The 12,211-nt window shown below is 41.2% G+C and overlaps 1 protein-coding gene across 1 annotated transcript; it reads left to right on the plus strand.

The window, feature by feature from the left end:
- The first annotated feature begins 265 nt into the window (after positions 1–265).
- On the plus strand, positions 266–3,652 carry LOC128026735 (glutamine synthetase-like). The gene is made up of 7 exons (XM_052614006.1): positions 266–443; positions 1,217–1,401; positions 1,495–1,656; positions 1,745–1,891; positions 2,027–2,154; positions 2,297–2,496; positions 2,627–3,652. Exons 2-7 carry the CDS (start codon positions 1,236–1,238, stop codon positions 2,937–2,939), a joined length of 1,116 nt encoding a protein of 371 aa, XP_052469966.1. The 5' UTR covers positions 266–443; positions 1,217–1,235; the 3' UTR covers positions 2,940–3,652.
- Positions 3,653–12,211: the final 8,559 nt, after the last annotated feature.

Consider the following 12,211-nt stretch of genomic DNA (forward strand, 5'->3'; position numbering starts at 1 on the left):
CTCGTGAAGCATAATGCTCGCTCTCCCCCACATACATGTTTGTTTATCTGGCTTTTGTTGAGATACATTGTTCTTTAAACTCCAGTTAAAACAGGCTGCAATGTTGTGACTTTACTTCGGCAGGAAAAACTTCCTTATTGCTCTTTCAAGAGAATGACCAACAAAGGACTACTCGCACGCAAACGCTCCCTCGACGAAGCTGAGGGCGTGACTTCGCTGCTGAACTCCGGCCAATGACGTCCCTTCAGTCACCTGAGAACAGACGGATCCCGCTTCTCCTCGACCAATCACACGCGCCGCGATCCTGCACCATACATATAAATCAGGCTGACGGTCCAAACGCTTGGTCAGAGAATGAGAGAACACCGAGGACCGAAAAATCAGTAAAATAACTGGACCTGCCCGTCGGGTATCATACATTCTCCTTTCTTGTCGGTGGCCAGGTACGGAGCTTTCTTTTATTTGTCAGACTGCCGTTTGCGTGAGATGCACTTGTCTGCTTTTGTGAACGTTAATTTGGGGATATGAAACTGCATTCTGTTTTTCTTTTCTTTTTATGATAGTGAGTTAGTTTTAAACCGAATAGACTTATTGTTTTGTGAACTCTCCACTGATCTATATATTATAGATCAGTGGAACTCGCCCTTTTAATGTGATGTAATACTGTCTCGCTGTAACCATGGCTACCGGTTGCTATCTGTGTAGTCGGGGATGCGCAGGAAAGCTTCGAGTTGTATGCTTGTGGCTACTTTGACATGATTTTTTTTGTAGAGCAGCGATTATGTTTTTTGCATCGACCTACTGATTTGTACGATCAATACTGATTTCCATGTTGATCGAACAACCCTTTCACAAGTGAATCCAAGACGCTGATTACAAAGCACGTGGTCTAGTGTTTCACAACCCCATATAAACCGATTCATAAGGCTCAAGAAACGTTTTTTTTAGCTCAATAACTGTCTAATTTGTTGTTTTAACATGCCATATTCAATGGGGTACACGAAATAAAAGGTTTATTATCCAATCAGTGCTGGGGTTTAGTGTCAAAATTGACGAAATTATCAAGTTTGTTTGTGCTTCGTCTTGTTCCCTAACTATTGGTCCTCGTGATGTATGTATGTGTTGATGCTTCTGCAAGTGGCTTCATGTGTAAGGAGCTACAATATTTTCAGTGTTACTTCGTAGTGTTTTTAAAATCTGTTTTCCTCCTATTTAGGTGATTTATAGTAATAAAAATGGCCATGTCTGCCAGTGCTCAGTTGAGTAAAGTGGTAAAACGGCAGTATATGGAACTGCCTCAGGGAGACCAAGTACAAGCCATGTATGTCTGGATCGATGGAACCGGAGAAGGACTGCGATGCAAGACCAGGACACTCGACTCGGAGCCTAAAAGCATCGAAGGTAAGCTAGACAAAGCCTCATCAAGCTACATTACAATTATAAATATTTTAGTTTAAGTCTAGAAAGTCTAATGGATCCGGTTTCATTATTCAGACCTTCCTGAGTGGAATTTTGATGGTTCCAGCACGTACCAATCTGAAGGCTCCAACAGCGACATGTATCTCATCCCCTCTGCCATGTTCAGGGATCCTTTCCGCAAAGACCCCAACAAATTGGTCTTGTGCGAGGTGCTCAAGTACAACCGGAAACCTGCTGGTATGTTTGTTTGAGGATAAAACATCAACTTTGTTTGTTTGCTCCGGGTTTGCTTGAAGACTTATAGCTTTTCTGGTCTTGAACACAGAAACCAACCATCGTCATACATGTAAAAAGATAATGGAAATGATAGACCATCAGATCCCTTGGTTTGGCATGGAGCAGGAGTATACCATCCTGGGTACCGATGGACATCCTTTTGGTTGGCCCTCCAATGGGTTCCCTGGTCCCCAAGGTAAGGATGGCTCCTTTTACACTCATAATTGGCCATATCAATGATGTAAGGATGGCTCCTTTTACACTCATAATTGGCCATATCAATGATGTTCACAAGATGTCTTGTCATAACATGCTGCTCTGATATCTACAGGACCTTACTACTGTGGAGTTGGAGCAGATAAAGCTTATGGCAGAGACATTGTGGAGGCTCATTACAGAGCCTGCCTCTATGCTGGTGTGAAGATCTGTGGAACCAATGCCGAAGTTATGCCAGCTCAGGTAACTACCATTCCACTATGTTCTGGAATGAAAACTACAGTCAGCCATTGAGTGTTAAGCCATTTAAGATTTCCCTGTTGGAATGTGACTTCAAATCTTTCATCAATTCCTGATTGGTTCTAACGTAGCTTTTATTTTCCAGTGGGAGTTCCAGATTGGCCCATGTGAAGGTATCCGCATGGGAGATCACTTGTGGGCAGCTCGTTTCATCTTGCACAGAGTTTGTGAAGATTTTGGTGTGGTAGCCTCATTTGATCCTAAGCCAATCCCCGGCAACTGGAATGGTGCTGGTTGCCACACTAACTTTAGCACCAAGGAAATGCGGGAAGATGGTGGGCTGAAGTAAGCACTAATGTTTTTTTTGTTTGTTTTTTTTTTTTTTTGCAAATAAAAATATAAATGGCTGGCTATGATTTTGTTAATGTGTGTGTCTGCAGAGTAATAAACTATTGTTTCATATATCCTTAACTAGATGCATTGAGGAGTGTATTGATAAGCTTGGAAAGAGACACAACTACCACATCCGTGCCTATGATCCAAAGGGAGGCCTGGACAATGCTCGCAGACTGACTGGCCACCATGAAACCTCCAACATCCACGAGTTCTCTGCAGGCGTGGCGAACCGTGGTGCTAGCATCCGCATCCCACGAACTGTGGGACAAGAAAAGAAGGGTTACTTTGAGGATCGCCGTCCATCTGCCAACTGCGACCCCTATGCGGTCACCGAGGCCCTGATTCGCACATGTTTGCTAGATGAAGAGGGTGATGAACCTGTGGACTACTAGATCTCTCTTCTCTTGGACTGAACTTCCCTCCCCTTCTTGCCATACGTCCCTGTTTTCTTTGTTTTAAATGGCCATCTAGCCGAATTGGTACTGTATCTTATTTTTTTTTTTTTTTATCAGGGTGGTTCTAACTTGGCATTTTAATATTGCTGAAGTTGCCTGGTCAACTTAACATTAAGATTTAAATCTGAAGTTAACCTGATTTGACTGGGGACACTGTGTTGCAGGACATATTTCTCCCTCATTTTAACTGTTTCTTGGGGAGTGGATGTTTAACGTTAACATTGAAAGCTCTTTGTGATCCCATGACTCTAATATTTGGAAGTTAAGATGGACTGAAACGTGAGTCAAGTGCACAGAAGAACCTAGGGCTGCCAAGGCTAGACATCTTACTTTTAAACCAACAGTTAGTTCTTGCGTATGTTGACTTGATTATTCAAGTACGTAACGTTTCAATGCATCTTATTGACTGTGTATTAATTGGAAACTTTTGGTATCCATTTCGACTACATATTAAACTGTTCTTGATTGGTACTCCTCACATTCGAGGTCCAATAACTGTCCTGTTTTTATATTTGTGGATCCGTTATGTCATCTAATCTTTGAATTCGGATTTAACCTGTTTTTGTCGACTACGGCATAATTGGAACTGTTTTAGTAAAAACATGAAGTTGCTAAAAAAAGGAAACTTAAACATTATTTTTTACCACAAACTTGTGTCGTGTGCTTCCTCTTTATAGTGGTGATGTCGTGTGTGTGTGTATACTTGCTGATTTGACTTGTATGCTATTTTTGGCATTCTACGATCCCTAACATGTTGTGAAAATACAGTGCAAGAGGAGTATACTTGGACAAAACAGACTCTGCATGAATTCCAACTTGATAGTTACCTCTCAAAAATACATACCCCCCCCCATTCCTAATTTACTTAACTCTTGGAATTCTTAAACCCTTAATTTTAATATTAAAGAAATAATAGTGACATTTGAATAGCAAGTTTTCGTTCCCATTGGCATCTGTTCTTGTTTTACGCATAAACTAATTTAATTTTGCTCAATATTACAGAAGAGACTTAATGTCTTTATTTTAAATCTTGCGTGCCATTATGAATTTAAGACTTTCTGCTCTAATTTAGGACCTATGCTTTAATTTGTGGAAGGGCAAATTAAGACTTAAGACCTGCAGAAACCCCAATAAGGAAACCTAAATCTATGCAGCGAAATAAGGATTTATAAATATGCATTTTTGCAACAAAATAACTTCACAACTTTTTTTTTTTTTTTTTTTTCAGCATTGTGCCATTTTGTAATAAACCTCCACTTAATTACAGGTAAAATATTAATCTTAAACTGTTATTCGTTCACTTTATATTTGAAAAGTATATAGACTAGGTTATGTAAAGTAAATTATTTTATATAGATGTTCCATGTCAAATACAATCGTTATCGCCGTTCATAAACACATTTTTCTGCAGTGTATTGGACAAAAGATTAAAATGTTTTCTTTATGAAACCTCGTATTGTGCAAAACAGAGACAAAAATTGAAACCCACATCACTAGTATATTTGCAGAGTTTGCAACTGAACTTCTGCAACATCATCGATAAACTTTTTATCTTTTTGCGAGGAGTCCATAAACACTGTTAACAGTAAAGTCACATTCACTGAGAGCGTGATTACACTGTGTTTGCTGGCTCTCACACTGGAACAGAGGGGTGTCTCGGTTTCATTCTATGAAGTGCAGGGACATCCAAGCTTTCCTAGGACAAAAATATTTACTTCGTGTTTTTCTGCGAGCTGAAGGCAGAGTTAACTAAGTTTGTTGTAAGACCTTTCACCTACATTCTCATGCTGACAGACTTACAAGCCTTGTGATTGGCTCCCCAAAGCGACTTCCAACCAATCATAAATTAGAATGGCGTTTCTGTCCAATGCTTGGAGAAAGTTGCTAAGCATTGGAATAGTTTTCTTAGCCTGTCAAATAAAAAAAAAATGAAATTATTTTAACTGTGGAGTTAAAATAGACTGAAGAAGTCCAGGGCTTTTTTGCCATGTTATTTGTTTGTAATCCAAAACACTGTTAAGGAGAAAGTTTCTCAGAATCAACAGATAAACTTTGATCATATAATTAACTATTTAATCATTAAATTTTGATATGGGAACAAATGAACATAATTTGATAATGCAAACATATATATATCGTTTGCTGCATTTCTTAAGGGTATCATCAACTTTGAGTCATTGATTGTTTTGACATCAGTCAAAAAGAAAGTCTTAAAGAAATGGTAACCTTACATAAAGACAAATATATCATTGATTTAGTTTGGATGGTGAATGGTGAATCATTACAATCAGTCCAAAAAAATGGCAAGCTAAGGATAAAAGTGGCTTGTTAAAATGTGTAATAAGATATACATATTAATAAAATAATAATTTTAATTATTCAATTCCATTTATTTACTGGCACATACATTTACATTTGATTGTTACAAATGAATTAATCTGAGCATAATCAATTATTGTACGTGTTGATAACAACAAAGCTTAAAGGGGTCATGTGATGCGATTAAAATTTTTGCTTTCTCATTTCTCAAGTATTTGCTATTGACTGTTCACATGCTGAGTTTTGCACATTGTGTGTGTGTGTGTGTGTGTGTGTGAGAGAGAGAGAGAGAGAGAGAGAGAGAGAGAGAGAGAATGTTTGTGTGTGTGTGTGTCATGGCGGCGGCAGGCTCGCACGCTGTTCCGCTGCACTAAAAATGTAACATCTACACCCGTCGTAGCTGCCGGCGAAAATGCAGAAAACAGACAGTTATGATATTATCAGGACTACTCACAATGTGCTTGGTTTCAACCCTGAAGTTTGCATACAAAGCTGCTTTAAAAAGTGGTAAAATCCATAATATCGGATGGCGAATCCATGACCCGTCAAATGTTTGTCCTGAAAGTAACCATTTTTACGCCGCCTGGGAAAACTTTGAACAGTACAATCGCCCACTTTCTGACCAAGAATGGATGTGCTTTCAGGCACAGGAGAGAGAGTTCAGGAAAACCCTGGATGTTAAACTAATTAATGACTGACAAACAATACACTGGAACTACCCCGCGTCACTGCACTATACTTATAATCATTTTATGTGGAGTATACTACAGAAATGGATCTTACACAGCAACTCACAGAGATGGGAAACAATTAGGAATACCTTAGCTAAAATACACCGTAAGAATCCTTCAGAAATTCCCCTTCTGTAAAGCGCTCTCACTGAGGCCCGACTCAGAGACGCTCACCTAAATGGATAAATCAGCAGCTGCGCTTCGTACGGGAAACCATCCAGCCGGCGCTCAATAAAGCAACAAATTCCCAACAGTATGAGAGAGCCCAGAACGAACTAGCCTATCTTTGGGAACACCGTAGGAGTAAGGCAATAGATATAATTCCAAACAACAGCACTTACCCAGATCCCCCTCCTGTGATAAATGACATGAATAAAATTGTGTGTATTATGCTGTGAAATTCCAACAGCACAGTTACACCAACAGATGGGCAGTCCTCCGTGGTGCGGCGCTCTCGACCTGGAGAACCCGAAAGATGCCCCCATTACTTCGGACTTCACCACAGAGGAGATCTCAAGCGTGCTTTCTAGTTTCCCGAACAACAAAGCATGTGGTGCAGACGGTGTGACTTATGAAGTGCTCAAGGCAACAAAACTATTTTCAATAATGACATTAACTCAGACTTTTAACTTTTAATGTCTTTTACTGTTTGAAGACTGATGATTTTAAAAACCGAAACCGGGTAAACTTGAAGTTGGGATTAAGAGGGGGTGTCCCTGAACTTCATACTGGACTTAAACCACTGGCTGAAATGGCTATGGTAATGGTATCCTTGCCCCGTCTGGCATTACATCTCCAAAACCAGTTCAGGCTTTTGTCGATGACGTCCTCATAGTATCAAGAGAGGAGAACGTCATTACCAACATGCTGTCATACACCGACCGCTTTCTGCAATGGTCTGGACTCGAGGTTAAGAATAATAAATGTCCGGTGTTCTATGAACGACGCAGCGGGGGTAATAGATGGTATAAGGCCAAGTATGATCATACTCCACCATTCATAATCGCTGGAAGTACAATCAGAGTTTATTCAAGACAGGAATCGTACAATTGTTTAGGACATACGTTTAATGTTGCAGGAGAATGGCATGAGCAAGTCGATATCTGATATCTGCAAAGAATATCAGATATCCTAAGTGTCCCCTACCGACCTGTATGAAACTCCAGGCCGTTCATGATATAGCTCTTTCCAAGATTCATCATCTGTTTGCCAACGTCCACATTGCTAAAAAAATATCTGACGGAGCTGAACAATAAGACCGTGTAGCTGGTAAGAAAATGGTTAAGTTTTAACACACAACACAACAAGAAGTATTCTCTATATGAATAAATCAGAAGGGCGACTGGGGATCCCTAACGTTGAATGGATTTATACAGCGACTAGAGTAAAGCATCTACTGCATATGTTGAATAACGATGACCCTACAGTTCGTGAAGTTGCTCGGTGTTCACTGCTTTTCCGGAAGAAACCTAGCGGAAAGCTGGATGCCAGAGCTTTCGGATTCGGTGTACGTTCGGATTGGCCCGATCTGAATGATTTGTGCAGCAATAACAACATACAGCTGAACTGGGCACATACTTGCGGGGAACAGGTAAACATAAGTCAGGGGCAGATTATGGATCCAATTGTGTATGCTGAGGCGTCTATACATCACACTGGAACCAGTTAGAGGTTGAACAGCCGGACGTGCAGGTATGAAATCCTCCAATACTTTCAAGCATTACTGGGTTAACCTGCGCCTTCAAGGTAAACTTGCATGCACGGATCATACAGTCTCAGAGTCTGCATTACAAAATTCAGCCATCAGCGAAGATATCTTAAAATTTGTTATTAAAGCTCGGCTGCAAACTCTCCCGAACAAATATACCCTCTCTTTGTGGTTCCCAAAACACCACGAACCATTCTGTTTACTACACAGCAATAAGATAGAATCCACAGAGCACATACTAGGCTCAAGAACTGCAAAAAGTATCTGGACAAAGTGCAATAAACACAAACAAAACTGTTAAAACTAGCTGGTTTTTAAACTTGAGGGATAATAATATAAACTCCCTTAGAAGTTTTCTCAGGGAATACCCAAACCCTCCAGACATCGTAGTTATCAAGGAACTTTCTAAGAACATTCTGATTCTGGAAGTGGGCTGTTGTTTTGATCTTGTGTTTTTCTGAGAAAATGTTTAAGTATCAGTCATTAACAAATGCTTTGGCAGTGTGTGGTTACAGGATCAAACTGATTATTCTTATTTTTGGTAGCTTGGGACATGTGCACAGATTATGTGTCAGAGGCTTGCAGATTGCTGGACTGAGTAAAAAGACCTCTAAGCAAACAGCCAGATATTGTTCTTTGTCAGCAATCATAGGCAGTCTGCATGTTTGGAGAAGATGATGTCACCTTTATCCAGAGCCTACTTATTAATGTGGTTGCGACTATTTGCATTGTCTGTATTGTCAGGTGAAACATGATGCTGTGTTGTTTTAATCAGTATTTGTCATTCCAAATAAAATAATCAAACGTGTGTGTGTGTAAAAGAGAGAGAGAGAGAGAGACAGTCAAACAGTGGAGTCAGCTGTCTTAACTTAAGTATTTAAATAATAATGTGTTTTTTGAACATTAAAGCATGTCAACATATCCTGTAATACCGAAATTATGCAAATTAAAATAGCATCATATGGCCCCTTTAATGTAGATTATTTCTCGTTAGGCTAAATAATAGCAAGGCTTGCATCTTCCATGAATCATGCAGAGAGAAGCACTTCAGGCTGCTGACCCAGTTTCCATTCTGCCTTTAAAAAACAGACCGTAAAGACAGAAACGTGTTTCAGAAGGATAAAGATGGTGATTTCTAATTGATCTTTCTGTCTGCTGTCTTATAACACAATAACTCCTCAACCAGATCTATGGACATACACAATGCTACATGCATGCAATGTTGTTGCAACGTGCCACTGGTAAAAAAAAAAAAAACAAGAAAAAAAAACAATACTATTATAAACAACTGAGCAGTACGTGTTGCTTTATCTTCTTCAGATGTGCCATGTCTTTCCAAATATCACTCTGACCCTTAGATAACAAGCTCTCTGTGAACCGCCACTCAACAGTGGCTTGGAGGGGAGGGATGATGCTCAACTGCCATGGCAACCACCGGAATGCTCAGGCTGAACCTAGCTGGTTCTAGTGGGAAGAGGGAAAAAACATGATTATGCAATCAGAAGGGAGCCACAACCACCAGGTACAGGAAAAAAAAACAGTACAATTAACCTCCAGTAAAATAATGGCCTTTGTTCTAATAAGACATCAACAACTGGATTATCCAATGCCTCAATAAGGGCATTTTTATTAGCAACGTGCTCTTATTCAGAAATACTTTCATTTGCAGCTGCTGGTATTATTCAGGAGATTATTCAACTGCATAATTGGTGATTGATTAACAAGCAGTGCAGCCAACTTTTACTTGCGCAAATGCTTTGGTTTGAGGTTATATCAAAGCAGTCACAATGTAAGTAGCCTACTGCAGCATTTCTTTGTTAAGCATTCTTGAGTTTCAGAGAAATAGAAGTAAATATATATTAGGGATCCAACAATACAGTTAGCCCATGGTTCAATACATAGCCAGTTTTTTAGCCACGATTTTTGGTTCGGTTCATTTTTGATAGCTTGGGGCATCAGAGTTAAAATGCGATTTTACCAGGAAATCCCTAATATGGACAAAGGCATCACTATCGGTGTGATTAAATAAAAAGAAGATGGAAACATTTTGAATGATGAAACATGAAGACAATAAACACTAACAGGATTTCTCTCACTCTGCTGCTCTGTGTTTCACGGAAACCTGGCTGAATGACGCCATACCGGACAGCGCGCTCCATCTGCCGGGCTTTCAGCTGTTCAGAGCGGATCGCGAATCAGAATCAACTGGGAAATCGCGCAGCGGTGGGACATGCTTTTACATCAATGAACGGTGGTGTACAGATGTAACTGTGTTAAAGAAGATGTGCTGTCCTGATCTAGAAATGCAGTTTGTCAACTGCAAGCCGTTCTATTCGCCGCGGGAGTTTCACTCCTTCATTCTGGTCAGTGTTTACATCCCTCCGCAAGCGCATGTGAGCTCAGCTTTACAGAAACTCGCTGATCAGATCACAGACACAGAACAACAACACCCGGACTCTGTTTTAATCATTCTTGGGGACTTTAACAAAGCCAATCTCTCCCGTGAACTGCCAAAATACAGACAGCATGTTACATGTCCCACCAGAGACAGTAATATATTGGATCACTGTTACACCACAATAAAGGATGCATATCACTCTGTTCCACGAGCAGCTTTGGGACGTTCCGATCACTGCCTGGTTCATCTTATACCGTCCTACAAGCAAAAACTTAAATCTGCTAAACCTGTAGTAAGGACTGTGAAGAGATGGACCAGCGAAACAGAGCAGGATTTACAATCTTGTTTTGACCTCACTGATTGGAGTGTTTTTGAAGCTGCTACCACCGATCTGGACGAACTCACAGAGACCGTAACATCCTATATTAGCTTCTGTGAGGATATATGCATTCCTACCAGGACTTATTTAACATTCAACAATGATAAGCCATGGTTTACAGTAAAACTCAGACATCTTCGTCAGGCCAAAGAGGATGCCTACAGAAATGGGGACAGGTTCTTGTACAATCAGGCCAGGAACACACTGAACAAAGAGATCAAAGCGGCTAAAAAGACCTACGCTAAAAAGTTGGAAGACCAGTTTACTTCCAACGACTCAACTTCAGTGTGGAGAGGTCTAAGAGCCATCACAAACTACAAGACACCATCCCCTTGCACTGAGGCTAATCAACGACTTGCTAACGACCTGAATGAGTTTTATTGCAGATTTGAAACCCCCATCACCCATTCTGACCATCTCCCTACACAACCATTAACACATCCTGCAATCCCACCCTCCACACCTCCTGCTCTTCAAATCTGTGAAGATGATGTGCGCCAGGTCTTCAAGAAGAACAAAAGAAGAAAAGCACCAGGCCCAGATGGTGTTACACCAGCCTGTCTGAAAATCTGTGCTGACCAGCTGGCCCCCATCTTTTCACAGATCTTCAACAGATCCCTGGAGTTGTGTGAAGTGCCTTCCTGCTTCAAACGCTCCACCATCATCCCCATCCCAAAGAAACCCAAGATAGCAGAACTTAACGACTACAGACCTGTGGCTCTAACGTCTGTCGTCATGAAGTCATTTGAAAAACTGGTTCTGGCTTATCTGAAGGACATCACTGGACCCTTACTGGACCCCCTGCAGTTTGCTTACCGAGCAAACAGGTCCGTGGATGATGCAATCAACATGGGATTGCACTTCATCCTGCAACATCTGGACAAAACAGGGACTTATGTGAGGATCCTATTTGTGGACTTTAGTTCGGCATTCAACACCATCATCCCAACAGCCCTTCAGACCAAACTGACCCAGCTCTCTGTTCCTAGCTCTATCTGTCAGTGGATCACCAGCTTTCTGACAGATAGGCAACAGTTAGTGAGACAGGGGAAATACACATCAAACAGCTGCTCCACCAACACTGGTGCCCCTCAGGGATGTGTTCTCTCCCCTCTGCTCTTCTCCCTGTACACCAACGACTGCACCTCTAAAGACCCCTCTGTCAAGCTCCTAAAGTTTGCAGACGACACTACAGTCATCGGCCTCATCCAGGACGGTGATGAGTCTGCTTACAGACAAGAGGTTGAGCAGCTGGCTGTCTGGTGCAGTCTTAACAACCTGGAGCTGAACACGCTCAAAACAGTGGAGATGATCGTGGACTTTAGGAGAAACCCACCTGCACTTTCCCCACTCACCATCATGAACAGCACTGTGACTGCAGTGGAGTCATTCAGATTCCTGGGAACCACCATCGCTCAGGACCTGAAGTGGGACAATCACATTGACTCCATTGTTAAAAAGGCCCAGCAAAGGTTGTATTTCCTTCGCCAGCTGAGGAAGTTTAACCTGCCACAGGAGCTGCTAAAACAATTCTACTCGGCCGTCATTGAGTCTGTCCTCTGTACTTCAATAACTGTCTGGTTTGGTTCAGCAACAAAAACAGACATCAGAAGACTACAGAGAACTGTTCGGACAGCTGCCTGCCCACCCTTCAAGATCTGTATACATCCAGAG

Source organism: Carassius gibelio, chromosome A2, assembly GCF_023724105.1.
Source record: "Carassius gibelio isolate Cgi1373 ecotype wild population from Czech Republic chromosome A2, carGib1.2-hapl.c, whole genome shotgun sequence".
In the NCBI taxonomy this organism is placed as follows: Eukaryota; Metazoa; Chordata; class Actinopteri; order Cypriniformes; family Cyprinidae; genus Carassius; species Carassius gibelio.